General features: G+C 35.9%; 1 protein-coding gene across 2 annotated transcripts; it reads left to right on the top strand.

The window, feature by feature from the left end:
- Positions 1-2,052: 2,052 nt before the first annotated feature.
- On the top strand, positions 2,053-8,278 carry LOC128021584 (B-cell scaffold protein with ankyrin repeats). Of its 2 annotated transcripts, XM_052608902.1 has the most exons (7): positions 2,053-3,857; positions 4,029-4,210; positions 5,952-6,015; positions 6,856-6,885; positions 7,257-7,336; positions 7,455-7,493; positions 7,714-8,278. In XM_052608902.1, exons 2-6 carry the CDS (start codon positions 4,070-4,072, stop codon positions 7,485-7,487), a joined length of 348 nt encoding a protein of 115 aa, XP_052464862.1. In that variant the 5' UTR covers positions 2,053-3,857; positions 4,029-4,069; the 3' UTR covers positions 7,488-7,493; positions 7,714-8,278. The 2 variants fall into 2 exon arrangements, with proteins under 2 accessions (XP_052464862.1, XP_052464863.1); XM_052608903.1 differs by lacking the exon at positions 7,455-7,493.
- Positions 8,279-14,988: the final 6,710 nt, after the last annotated feature.

Here is a 14,988-nt window from a genome sequence, read left to right as displayed (position 1 = left end):
TAAATTGTGGAATGACCTCCTTCAAATTTATTCGATCTGCCAAATCCTTATACATGTTCAAAGCTGTCTTAATACAACATCTTTTAAACTCAAATGGGGAGCATTTTTAAAGGGGTTAGTGTTTATGTATGTTTATGTGAGGTGGATATGTCTATCTCTGTCATTTTCTTGTGTTTTTTTCTTTCTGTTTAACTTATGACTGTAAAGCACTGTTTATTTTGTGTCACCATACTGACAGGGCCTAAGTTTTGATCTTTTATATGTACTTCTTAATTATCAGGCAAGTTTAATATATGATGATGGTTCAATGGTAAACCTGAAATGGTGGTCTGATATCTGGGATTCTGATCTGATCTGATCTGATCTGATATATATATATATATATATATATATATATATATATATATATATATATATATATATATACCTAGGGTTATGTTTGTTTTCCTTAACCTTAACCTTCCTTAAGCGTAAATGAGCAACTGTATTTAAAGTGCTAGAAAAGAGAGAGTCCATAGTTTCTGTTACATCATCAAGTTGTTCTGAGGTTTTGGATATGCTAAGGAATTTGGATACATCAGGAGGATAACTTAAGAAAGCAGTCTTTTTTGGTAGAAGTGATGGTTCTACCATACTTGTAACAAGAAGAAGAATTTACAATTTTGGCTATATGAAGTTTGCACAAAACTAAATAATGATCTGAGATATCATCACTTGGCTGCATAATTTCAACACTATCAACATCAATTCCATGTGACAGTATTAAATCTAGAGTATGATTTCGACAATGAGTAGGTCCGGAAATGTGTTGTCTAACCCCAATAGGGTTCAGAATGTCTATAAATGCTGATCCCAATGCATCTTTTTCATTATCAACATGGATATTAAAATCACCAACTATTAAAATTTTATCTGCAGCCAGAACTAACTCGGATGTAAAATCACCAAACTCTTTAATAAAGTATGTATGGTTCCCTGGTGGCCTGTATACAGTAGCCAGTACAAACATAACAGGGGATTTATCATTAACATTTGTTTCTCTCACCATTACTTCAGACGAGTTATACTTGAAGCCTGTCCTCTGAGAAATCCTGAAAACTTTGTTATAAATTGAAGCAACACCCCCCCCCCCCTTTGCCTTTTAGACGCGGCTCATGTTTATAAGAGTAATCTTTTGGGGGTGGACTCATTTAAAATAATGTAATCATCAGGTTTTAGCCAGGTTTCTGTCAAACAGAGCACATCTAGATTATGATCAGTGACCATAGTATTTACAAAAAGTGTAACAATTTAATTGAGGTTCAACAAATAAAAAACAGATGCAATATGGATAAACAAATGATCTTAACTTGGTGTGGACTTTTTTGTATTTTCTAGTTCGGGGAACAGACACAGTCTCTATAGTATGATATCTAGGTGAAAGAGTCTCTATGTGCTGAGAATTAACTGACCTCTGTGACGTGAGGCAGCTAGCAGATGGTTGGTTTAGCCAGTCTGTCTGCTTCCTGACCTGGGCCCCAGTTAGTCAAATATAAACTCTAAGAATATTTGCCATATTTCTAGAGAGAAGAGTGGCGCCACCCCAGGAGGGATGAAGACCATCTCTTTTCAACAGGTCAGGTCTGCCCCAAAAGCTCGTCCAATTGTCTATGAAACCTATGTTACTCTGTGGGCACCACTTAGACATCCAGCCATTGAGTGATGACAATCTGCTAAGCACCTCGTCACCACATTAAGCAGGGAGGGGACCAGAGCATATTACAATGTCTGACATCGTGCTTGCAAGTTCACACACCTCTTTAATGTTATTTTTAGGGATCTCTGACTGGTGAAGTCGAACATCATTAGCGCTGGCATGAATAACAATCTTACTGTATTTACGTTTAGCATTAGCCAGCACTTTTAAATTTGCCAAGATGTCAGGCGCTCTGGCTCCCGGTAAACATTTGACTATAGTGGCTGGTGTCTCTATATTCACATTCCGTACAATAGAATCACCAATAACTAGAGCACTTTCATCAGGTTTATCAGTGGGAGTTGGGAGAACCTGTTTAATGTTTTGATCGGAACAGAAGAGCGGTGTTTTGACCCACGACTACGCTGCCTCACTGTCACCCAGTTGCCCTGCTGCAGGGGCTCTGTTGCCGGGAACCGAACAATGTACAGGAAGCCCTGGGCTAGGCGCATCCAAAGCCGTATCTAGAGCCCTAACATTCTAACTGTCCTCAATTAAAGTTTGGATGTGTGTCTCTAATTCTGAAATCTTCTCTGTCAGCCTAACTATTTCCCTGCATTTATCACATGTGAATCCCTCATCTGTGACAGAGATAGACAAAACTGTACATGTGTCAAGAGATGCAAATAAACAATAGCAGGAGAAGCCATTACTCACCGTGCTTGATGAAATGTTCTTACTGCGGTTGTTTGATGAACTTGTGAAAAAACTGGAGTGAGAGAGAGGAGAGGAGAAAAGAAAAAAGCGATAGGTTCGAATGAAAACGCTAATGACAAGCTAACGAGTGCTAACGCTTTGCAGGTGTACTGCACTCACGGATATAAAATTAAAGTGAACGATCAAAATTAATCTGATAAGACTGATCGATAATATCAGAAATATGCCATCCCATTGGAGTAATGGTTTTTATACTGTACAAACTGTATATTCTATGGCCCTACACCAACCCTAACCCTCACAGTAAACTTTGTGCAGTTTTACTTTCTCAAAAAAACTAATTCTCTATGGTTTATAAGGGTTTTGAAAAATGGGGACATGGGTTATGTCCTCATAAGTCACCCTCTCCTTGTAATACCTGTGTCATACCCATGTCATCATTATACAAAGTGGTGTCCTGATATGTCACAAAAACACGCCCACACACAGTTAACTCTCATATATTATGTTAACAAATAACTAAAACCTTTATTTTGAAGGCAATTAAACACGATTAATCATTTGACAGCATATGTACTGTATATATTTATGTTCCTGTTACATTTAATGGTTTCACATTTTCTTGGTTAAACATTACAAAAGAGAGAAAAAAATATATTTATATATATTTATATTATTTTAGTTTATTTTATATTTAAAATAATAATTATACATTTCATAATGTGTTTTATGCATTTTAATATTTATTCCATAATAATAGTCAGTAAAAATTTGAACAATATTTTTGAACAATATTCTGCACCTTAGTATTGTATAACATTATAAAACAGTAGGCATTAATAGCAACTGAGTGTAAACTGGGTGTAAATGGATGACAAAATAAGAATAAATATAAGGCAATATAAACCCTCTCTATGCCTATCCTATGCAATATGAGATTTGAAAATGGAGAAAGAAAAGTTCGGTAGGCCTAAAGGGATGAAACCCAGGTCGATCACATTAAAAATTACTTTGCATGTGCTTTACTATATGAAGGCAGTCTATTTGCACTTTGCACTCAGTTTTTTTAATAGTGAACTGATGTTCAGCTGTTCTTTTTTAATAGTCAACTTATTTTCAGGTTATCATCATAAAAGCCCTGTTAACACTGTCACAGACTAGAAGATACATCTTTCATTTCATCAAGCTGAATTCTCACACAGCAGTAAAGTGCCCTTTCGGTGAGGTCTATGTGTCCCTGGACCATGGTTTTTACGGAGGGGGTAGACAACATGAATACATGCCTCCACCTAGTGGACTCTCTAGGATTATGTAAACTAGTTATCAGATGTGTGGTGTACTGCTGCTGTGTGGAATAACTGTAACTCTAATCATGATGTGCTGTATTTATTTGGATTTTTAGTTTTCCAGAAGAAAAAGTCACAAGGAGATTCTGAAACACTGTACTCTTTTCCCACAAGACAGGGTGAGATTTGTCTTTCTGAAAATTCTATAGTTTTATATGCACTATGAAGTTATGAATCTGATCCAATCATCTATAATAGATACCTATTTATTATTTATTAGAATAACATCAACAACAAAGTTAAATTATACAGCTGACATTTTATGTGCTTTCTGGTCTCCATGGTGACAGGGAGGCAGAGGGACAGCATCTCAACCACGTATGACACCTTTATGCCCAGTCAGCCACCAGGACTGGACGAGCTGATAAAACTTCAGCAGGAGGTGAAGATGGGCTCTCTGAGTATAGATGATGCTTTGGATCGATTCAATGACTGGCAGAGGCTTCAGAAGGGAATGGACAGCATCCAACAGGTAATGGACATGGTTAACCCTTTAGAATTCATTTAGTATGTTAATAAAATACTAATATGATACTTTGTACATTATCACTAGTTTGAATATAGTACTAATATTTTAACAAATGTAATTTCAATCACATATCAAACCTTGTATTGTGTTTCTGTGATGGAAATGACAATGGAAGCATCTTTGAATAAAACTGGATAAAGTTTTGTCATTAAAATAATGAGAATTATGAGACCAAAAGATTATTGTTATTTAGGCAGCTGTACTATTGATTATACATTTGTAGTAGTTTCCCTCTCAGACGCAAAGTGTATAGGACTTTACTATGGTTTTTGGTAGTCAGTTAGTCAGTCATTCTTGACTTAAGATTTGAAAAAGTTCTGTTTTCTAAGTGAAATTTATATGATTACAAAACAGATATGATCTAATTCTAAGTCAGCAACAAGGTAGGGTTGCACCAGCCATTCATAAGTTCTTACTTAAAGCTGCAGTAGGTAACTTTTGTAAAAATATATTTTTTACATATTTGTTAAACCTGTCATTATGTCCTGACAGTAGAATATGAGACAGATAATCTGTGAAAAAATCAAGCTCCTCTGGCTCCTACCCAGTGGTCCTATTGCCATTTGTAGAAATACATTGCTCCCGTTAAGAAACAACCAATCAGAGCTGTGGTCCGTAACTTTGTTTGTGTTCAAAATGTAGAAAAATTTATATAATAAGCGAGTACACCATGAATCCATGAACGTTTTTAGCTTGTCCTGAATCACTAGGGTTCACCTATAATAAGTGTTTATATTCTGACTATTTTAGATTGCTTCGGGGGTACCGCGGCGGAATAACCCAGTACCTTTGTGATTCTTCATAGACATAAACAGAGAGAAGTAGTTCCGGCTACGATGTTCTTCCGCAAGACGCAATCAGTTCTGTTTATTAACTGCTAGAGCGTCAAAAGTTACCGACTGCAGCTTTAAATTAGAATGTTAAGTAAAAACAAGTTTCAATTTAAAAATGATGAATTAATAACATTATTCTATATGTAAGCTATTTTTATGTAAATAACATTCAGAAACTGTGAAATATGTGAGGATCAATAAATACTTAAAGAAAAAAAAAATACATAAGAAATGCCATTCAATTATTATTTCATCTGACCTAAGCAACACAGACCAAAGCGCACAGAGGTGCTCTGTAGATGGGGTTTTGAAGATGCACTAAAAAAGAAACAAAGTAAATTTTTTCACATATTGTTTTCCATCTTAATATGTACGTGAGTGTAAATGTCAGCAGCATAATATATACCTAAAGGATTGCAGGTTGTCGGGTAAAAGAAGAGCATATTGATGCAGTTCACTCAGTCTGCTATTTTATTCCAACTGTTACTCCTGACCATACATTTCCGTAAATATTTAGTTTATACATAGAGTTACACTTCAACTAAGTGTAATGGTGCAAAAAATTAAAAAAAGTAGTGCGTAAGTTGCAACTTAGTGTCCATTTATTTAAAAAATTGCCTAAGTTGGTGCAACCGGCCCCAGGACTGTACTATTTCTGTTATTTTGAGGCAGTCAATCTCTATGCATATTAAAAAAAAAAAAAAAAAAAAATTATAATTAGCTTTTAAACAGATTAGTTTATTATTTTTACCTTACACAACCAACACATAAATTATTGATTCCTCATGGCATGAAATCTAAAAAGTGCATATTAAAGCCTGTTAATTTATTTATTTATTTTTTTTCCCCAGGAGAAAATACAGCAGCTGAGGGCTAGTATCATCAGCAACAGAGAGGATGATGAAAGTGTCTATGGTAGGGTTATTGCTAGTATATAGTATATATGATCAGTAAATCAGTAAAACTCCTATGTTTTGGGGAAGTCGTGGCCTAATGGTTAGAGGGTTGGACTCCCAATCGAAGGGTTGTGAGTTCTAGTCTCTGGCCGGACGGAATTGTGGGTGGGGGTAGTGCATGAACAGCTCTCTCTCCACCTTCAATACCACGACTTAGGTGCCCTTGAGCAAGGCATCAAACCCCCAACTGCTCCCCGGGCGCCGCAGCATAAATGGCTGCCCACTGCTCCGGGTGTGTGCTCACAGTGTGTGTGTTTTTGTTCACTGCTCTGTGTGTGTGCATTTCGGATGGGTTAAATGCAGAGCACAAATTCTGAGTATGGGTCACCATACTTGGCTGAATGTCACTTCACTTTCACTTTTTTTTCACTTTCACTAAATATATTTGAGACAAATCATTCATTAATATATGTATGCAGTGAGTTCAAGTGTTAATCAATGGCCCCATTTTAAATTTTATATATATATATATATATATATATATATATATATATATATATATATATATATATATATATATATATATATATATATATATATATATATATATATATATATATATATTATTATTATTATTTTCATTCTGGTTGCACATGAATCAAAACTTTTTTCTCAGACAAAAAACTTCTTGTGTTGTTCATTTTGCACAATCACTTTGCACTCAGTCCCTATCATTTGAGAAAACATCTAACAGATCGGCGTGATTGCTTAATGTAAAGATTACAGTGACAATATGAGAAAGAGAAAAAGAAAGTGACCTGTGTGTGAAAAGCTAACAGGCATTTTTTCTATCCATCAGATAAAATCAGCATCATCCATCACACACCAAGTAAGTAAGAAATGCCCTGCTATGAAAGTAAGAAGTTTTACTTGTTAAAGTTAAATTTTCTCTGTAGCTGTCTCCTCCTTATATGTGGGAATTGAGCTTTTGTGTATCAGGGAAACTGTTAGACCTGTTGGCTTATGCAGAAGGGTTTTAGTTACTTTGTCAGGAAAACTTTGTAACATGGAAGATTTATTATATACTTAAGATATAATAGTACCTATAATAGTATTTGTCTGTACTATACCATCCTATACTCCTATGTTTTAGCAATTTAGGAGGATCACATCTAGAGTCAGCCACCAATCACTCAGCTCTGTCTTATCATAATGACAGTGTCAGATACTTTAGTAAATTTTTATTTATTTCTGTTGTAGCTGCATCTGCAAATGAGTGTCGAAGAGCGAGTCAGCAAGCGGACACTGAGTTCTACAGTAAACCTATAAAAGGACATAATGTGAGTTTTCATTTTGCACATGCATTTACTGTTTCTTAAGAATACTATAAGACTTTGTTTCTAGCAAATGGTTTTACTCATTCAGTTATCATATTTTTCATCTGTTCTTTTTTAATAGTCAAATTTATTTAGGAAGGCAGACAAACAGTAAAAACAGGTATTAACAAGCAGACCATTTAATATTTACTTTAATAATAATAATAATAATAATAATAATAATAATATGCAAAATGTGAATTGGCTCTTTTGTAAGTTTAATTCATGAATAAAAAAAAAAAAAAAAAAAAATTAATTTACACCATTATGCATCTGTATCAAGAAAAGTTTAACTGTGTGCTGCTGTGACCTTTATTGATTACATTTTCATCTTCTTTCAGACATCCTGATTGTGGAAGCACTGATCTGTCAAAGAAATTTATTAAACAATATAGTGTACATTAATATCAACAATTTCATGGCAATTCGTAACTATTTTACATGCTAATTGTGGCTTATTTGTATGTGTTTTTATGATCATGTTTGTACAAGTTCATATGATTGGCTGGCAGTTTAGGTTTACTTATTCATACGGAATAAATTTTTTCATTGAATAAGGTTGCTTAATATCCAGTGTCAGAGCAATAATAAACAATTATTCACTTGTATTTATATTACACTAAGCTAATACTTTAGAATAGGAACATCTATTCACTATTAACTAATTGCTTATTAGCATGCATACTCATAACATATTGCCTATTAATTAACCTACTATCAGTAAGCATCAAATTGGGATTTTATTGAGAGAAAACTCTTAGCAAATAGTGAATATGTGTTCCCTAATCTAAAGTGTTACTTCCACTGTTTAATTCTCCCACTACTTCTTTTTAAATGACTACTCAAGATTGTGTTGTACATTTTCATACAGAGATCTTTTTGTATCCTTTACTGCCCCCCCCCCCCCCCCCAAAAAAAAAAAAACATTTAGACAATATATTGACAATTTCTTTACAATGTTGCCAATAAAGAAAATTCAATCTGCAATTCTACCATAATTTGATGATAATGTCTATTTTAATTACATTGCATGTTCTGACCTCACTTTATTAGTAGTAGTAGTAGTAGTAGTATTAAGCAGATTTACAGTGTGAAATCTAAAAATCTGCATGCATTTCTTAGAAAACAATACCAGTCTTGGCTGTGCAATGTTCACAAGGGGGTGCTGTGCAACCAACCATAGTAAACGGTTTTCTGGCTCAGATCTCTCATGTTGTATTGATGGGCATTTTAATAGACAAAAACAAAGCCACTGCACAACCCAATGTCCCTGTGGACCTCTCAGTTCCATTCGGATCGCTGATTGTAAGTAAGGACACAATCAAACATCTGGGGAAAAGCATCTACAGAAGAGTGAGGTCTTCCCCACATGCTGCTTCGGTGTCAAGGGAAGTGGCTCTAATGTGGCTCTGTGATTCGAGGCGAAACACCGGGAGCAGCGCTGCGCTCTGCCTGCCAACCCTAGCAGCTGGACACATTTGCATTATCAATCATGCTCTTTGTGAATAATATGTATTAAAGCCTTGCCACTCCACAGTGCTTAGATGAGCCAGATTTGCCTCCAGAGATGATTTGGCTCCTACAGTCATAGTGGCATTTGTGTCGTGTGTTTACCTGTCACCTGCTGCTCTGGGAAAGAGATGGGCTTACTGATCCAGGGCTGGACTGAGCTTCAACATTCCCTCTTCAACTCTGAGATCATTCCATATAGGGTAAATGAAGCCCCAACAGCCAGTATGATATTGTGTCATGTTAGATCTCGGGCAGTTCACTTGAAAGAGAATTATCAGTGAGCATCTAATCACCACTCTGAGTTGCCGAAATAAATATGATTATTGATACTATAGTCCTTGGCCTCTTGGAAATTCACATCATGAATCATCATCATCATCTCTCTCAAGCTTAGGCTGGAAGTGGGATGATAAACCCTATACAAAGGATTAGGTTTTCCCTAAAGTATAGCACTTTATCAGGGGGAGTGAAGGGCAGGATTAGGATTCAAATTCACCAACAAAGCTTTCATAAAACCACAAACTGATAGAGATCAAACCCAGCTGAGGCTCACACTCAATGGCAAAGCCAACGGGAAACCCAGACTGGAATTTCTCAGACCTCTGCCATTTATCAGCCATTTTCTTATATTTTTTTTTTTATTTGATGTGATTAACTAACCTTTCCAGATGTGTTTGGTATAAAGCATCTCCTTAGAGTCGATGTAAAATTGCAGCTCCTGTAGTTTTTTACATAACAGATGCAATCAAGTCCACTGAAACACAATTGCACACAAAAATGCACTTTAGTCCCTGTCCCTGTGATTAAAATACAGAATTATACACAGTTGCTTCCCCTTTGCAACCTAACAGAAATCAGGCAATTATACAGTCAGTGATATTCTTTCATCCCATAATCCCCCTGCATGTGTACAGTATATGTGACCCTCCACAGACAAGGGCCAAGGCCACAGTCTGGGCGCCTCCAGTTTGTAAGAAGAGCTTTGATTTAGGGTTCCTGCCTGGGTAGAACTAAGCCATTGAACTTAGTCCACCACAGCTCCTCATTCTGCCTTAATCTCCCTACCACATTATGAGCATGTATTGAGGAGATTAAACACTAAAGCAAGTGTTTGACAGGAACTGTAATGCATTGATATGACTTCCAGGGAAACATATTTCCAAAGTTAAACAAATGAGTCACAAATGTGTACACTATTGCTAACAGTCATAGTCTTCTTATTAGTGTAAATGGTACTCTCTATTAACATGTTGCTAATGGTTTGTCCTCTTATTGCTGAGTGTTTGTACTTCTAAGAACAATGCATGGAGTGACTCCTAATCACTAAGTATACACAAGAGCCAGGTGTACTCCGAGTGTGTTAGCCCCAACTGCTCCTTAACAGATGTTTAATGTGGAATTTCATTGAAGTACTGGCAGGCGAAAGTCATTAAGTATGAGGCACTGATCTAACTTTTAACTTGTCATTATAATGCAATGCATTAAACATGTTTGATATTTCCAAACTCCCATCATTATGTAAAATACCTACAAATCTACAAATCAGCATCAATCACACCTAAAGAAGAAGAAATAATATTAATGTCTGTATGTGCTTAGAGAGGAACTGGGAACCCTGAATGTTCAAACACAGCTGATCTCAACTCTTTTACAAATAATATTTGGCTAAAGGAGAAAAAACAAGATAACCATCAATTATACCTAGACAGACGTGAGGCGTTCTTTATGGTCTTCATTGGTCTCTCATTTAACTTACACAACATATGTTTTAAAAATGCTTAAATTGAGATGATTAGTATTTTATTGTATTAGTTAGCTGTAGTGTAATGTTTTGTATATATTTATTGTTTTGTACTGGTACAAAAAAAATATATATTTAATTTTATTTGTAGCACTTTGGGTAATAGAAAAGCACATTATTAATAAAATGTATCATTACTACTACTGCTACAGTATATGGCTGCATTTACACTTGGCATTAACATGCGTTCACTGTGATCGAATCAAGCAGATATGATCATCATCAGCCAGGAAACAACACGTTTACACTTGGCAACATCAACATGACTTCTCTATCTGGATAAACGATCAGGTCTGTACCATGCAATTTTCGGGCAAAGTCGGGCAAAGTATTTAAAAAAATAATTGGAGCCAATCAGCAGTAGGGGACATGTCTACTCATGAGGAGAGGAGAGAGTGCTCAGTGCACAGGAAGGACATTAGCTAAGCCAAGTGACGACATAAAGATAGAGATGGCGAATAAAAAACTATAGACTAAAACGTCTGCAGAACAAAAGAAGGCTTCATATAAGATTTTTTTCTTCTCAATAGGTGAGTAACATTGTTTTTCCTCAACTAGCTCTGGACCAGGACACACAGATCGGATAACATTTTGATCAGAAGTGCATTACACTTGTCTTTTCAGAGTGTATGTGGACAACATCTGGATACAGGTTGCATGTGAATACCAAGTGTAAATGCAGGCTATGTTTAAATTTAGATACTAAAACAGCAGGAAAGTATCTGCAAAAAGTCTGTTGTGATTTAATCCATTTCCCCTGGGTGCTCCAGCAGGGCTTTTAATATCTTCCTGTGCTTCCTTTTGTTAACCTGATGCAGTCACAGCAGAAGTAGGGACTGTCCTTCAGTAAGTCTCTATCAAGCACTTACTACAATGCCCCCCCGGCAGAATGTTTCATTCATCAACATCCTCTCTTGCCCTGGTTCTGGTGTTTAAGTGCTCCTTTCCACAACTACCCCATTCCCTGAAAGGCAAAACAACATCTGGTGCAAGGGCAAAGGTACACAGGACAGCGCAGCTCCTGCTGACCCCTTGTCTGTCTGATCAGGGGCCAAAAGATACCCCTGGAGTGTGGGTGTACCCTTGAGTCTTTAAACTGAAGCCCATGTGCTGGAGCTTTGGGTAGATTAGTAGCACTGTTCCCCAGTGTAGAGCTTTTGTGCAGCAGCACCCAGGTGAGGCCAAGCTGTCCAAGGCCACAGGGATGCACTAATTCCACCGCAGGCCAGCGTTTCTGCGTTTTCAATCAGCTCCTGAAAGGTCACTTCCGCTGAGGTGGAGCTAGAAGACTAGGTGATAACAAAGTTAAATGGGACACACAGATTGAATCAAAGGCTACGATGATATGAACAGGGATTGTTAAAGGCTTTATATTTTATTTGAGCTATACTTCTGAGAGAAAAAACTCCTTTTTTTTTATTTTTTTATACACATTTATGTATATATATATATATATATATATATATATATATATATATATATATATATATATATATATATATATACATGGCAACTAAAATATTAATTATACTTAAATCCGCTGATTCGCTCATCACTGATTTCATTTGCAAAGATCTTTGTATACTATTGTATAGTATACCAGATGAATTCACAAGATTGAGTGCAAACAAAATCAGTTTGAAAGATCTATATCAAAACAGAATAAAGAAAGAAAGAAAGAAAGAAAAAAAAAAAAAAACCTTTGAGTCCAACAACTTCTGCCTCAGATATAATGGGCAGTGTTGGTCATCTTACTTGAAAAAAAGTTATTAGTTACAGTTACAAATTACTTCTCCCAAAATGTAATTGAGTTAGTAACTCAGTTACCACATTGTAAAAGTAATTAGTAACTCAGCAGTAACTCAGCAAGTAACTGTGACGTTATTTTTTATGTTCTATAACGCTATTACGTCCTATAACATATTTTATATATTAACTGATTGAAGAATAAAAACATTATAAGTATTTTAGAAAATTATGTATTTATTTGAACTCAATAGATTGCAGCCTGCCATATGATATGCATAGAAATAAAAACATATAAAAAATAATATTGAAAATAAAATTCAAGTACAAAATTAAGAAGAACAAATTTAAACTTGGGTAAAAAGAAACAAAGGGAAACCTGACCATGTGCAAATCTCTGTAACTGCATATTAGGCCTAAAGTTACTACAATAAACAGAACACTATCCAACTCTTATGGTGCGTTCACACCAGACGCGAATAGAGCATCTGGTGCGAGTGGTTTCAATGTTAAGTCAATGCAAAGACGTGAATAGACAACCTCCAAAAATCTGCAAAACATTTTTAAATAAACCACATATTTGATTTTAAAAAAACTACATTCTCGCATGAAATAATTTTAAACCTACATTTCATGAAACGATAACAGTAATATTTAGAAAACTATCTGAATAAAAATGGTGGTTGAAAATGCTGCATGAACTCAACTGGCAGAAGCCCCCCCATGACGCGAATTCGCGTCTGTTGTAAAGTTAATAGGCTTGTTTGAGATGAGCAAAATCTGCGGAGAAATGATCACCGGTGATCAGCGCGAGATGCATGCCGGTTAGAAATGTGTCCGAGTTACGTCCGCTTGCTCTGATGTCATGCTGACGTATGCCCAAAATCTCTCGCGAGTGCAAGGCACCAGGCGTGTCGGATTCTGCAGTCGGGGCGCAGTTGCTCTCTACCGACTGCGCTGACCAAAAGTACGATGGGAAACGACTTGCTGACGACCTACACAGCTAAATGCTCATTGGTTTAAACAACTGTGATGTATTGTTCTTTTTTAAAATGTTTGATTTTACAATTCTAATATCATGTTTTATGTGTATATGTTATGTGTGAATATTACCAAACTATCTGAAAGTGCGATCTCTTTGGGTTCTGCAATTAAATTTTTATAAAAAATAAATAAATAAATAAAAACACAGGTCTGTATTAAAGAAATAAATATTGATAAACACGTCTTTGGTATGTAATTAAATGGGTGTCCTGTTCATTTTATTTATTTTCATATAAAAGCAACAGAACTTGAATTACATCCAGTTTATTAGCAACCCTGTGCACGAGCATGAATACCACGATAGCCATCTTTGATCTCACAGGTGTCCAATCCACTACCAGAAGAGAGATCTGTCTGGCTTGCCTGCGCTTTGTTCACTCCTCCTTTCACTGCAGCCGCCTACGCTCGCATACATTTCAGGCGAGGCAAGATTTTTTCTCAAATCTGAGAAAAAAATAAATAAATAAATATATATATATATATATATATTATATATATCATTATTATTTATTAATTTAAAATGCACCATGTGTGAGCCTATTGTGTGTAGTAAATTGTGTCGACGGGTTGGTGATTCCGGATCTAAACCAACAACATGTATGTTAGACCCTATACCATCTAAGCTCCTAAAAGAGGTGCTTCCAGAAGTCATAGATCCTCTTCTGACTATTATTCCTCATTGTCATTAGGATATGTCCCCAAAACCTTCAAACTGGCTGTTATTAAGCCTCTCATAAAAAGAAAACACAACTTGACCCCAAACAACTAGTTAATTATAGACCAATCTCGAATCTCCCTTTTCTGTCCAAGATACTACAAAAGGTGGTATGCTCACAATTATATTCCTTCTTAGAGAAAAATGGTATATGTGAGGATTTCCAGTCAGGATTTAGACCATATCATAGTACTGAGACTGCTCTCCTTAGAGTTACAAATGACCTGCTCTTATCATCTGATCGTGGTTGTATCTCTCTATTACTGTAGTTCTATTGGATCTTAGTGCTGCGTTTAACACAATTGACCACAACATTCTTTTGCATAGACTTGAACACTTTGTTGGCATTAATGGAAGTGCATTAGCATGGTTTAAATCGTACTTATATGACCGCCATCAATTTGTAGCAGTGAATGAAGAGGTATTATATCGATCACAAGTGCAGTATGGAGTACTTCAAGGCTCAGTACTAGGGCCGCTACTCTTCACGCTCTATATGTTACCCTTGGGAGATATCATCAGGAAACATAGTGTTAGCTTTCACTGCTCTGCTGATGATACTCAGCTCTATATTTCTTCGCGGCCTGGTGAAACACACCAATTTGAAAAACTAATGGAAATCATAGTCGATATAAGAAACTGGAGGATGAGTAATTTCTTACTGCTAAATTCTGAAAAAACAGAGGTGTTAATTATAGGACCAAAAATCTTTGCACGTAATAACCTAGAACACTATCTAATACTTGATGGCTGCTCTGTCAATTCTTTGTCATCAGTTAGGAACCTAGGTGTGCTAAT

This window comes from Carassius gibelio, chromosome A10, assembly GCF_023724105.1.
Source record: "Carassius gibelio isolate Cgi1373 ecotype wild population from Czech Republic chromosome A10, carGib1.2-hapl.c, whole genome shotgun sequence".
NCBI lineage: Eukaryota > Metazoa > Chordata > Actinopteri > Cypriniformes > Cyprinidae > Carassius > Carassius gibelio.
Note: the sequence above shows the minus strand (reverse complement) of the source record. Positions and strands in the feature narration are given on the sequence as shown.

Coding starts and splice junctions, on each gene's coding strand:
- LOC128021584 (XM_052608902.1), top strand. CDS start 4,070: ATGCCCAGTCAGCCACCAGGACTGGACGAGCTGATAAAACTTCAGCAG. Junction 4,211..5,951: donor GAATGGACAGCATCCAACAG/GTAATGGACATG, acceptor TTTTTTCCCCAG/GAGAAAATACAGCAGCTGAG. Junction 6,016..6,855: donor GGATGATGAAAGTGTCTATG/GTAGGGTTATTG, acceptor TCTATCCATCAG/ATAAAATCAGCATCATCCAT.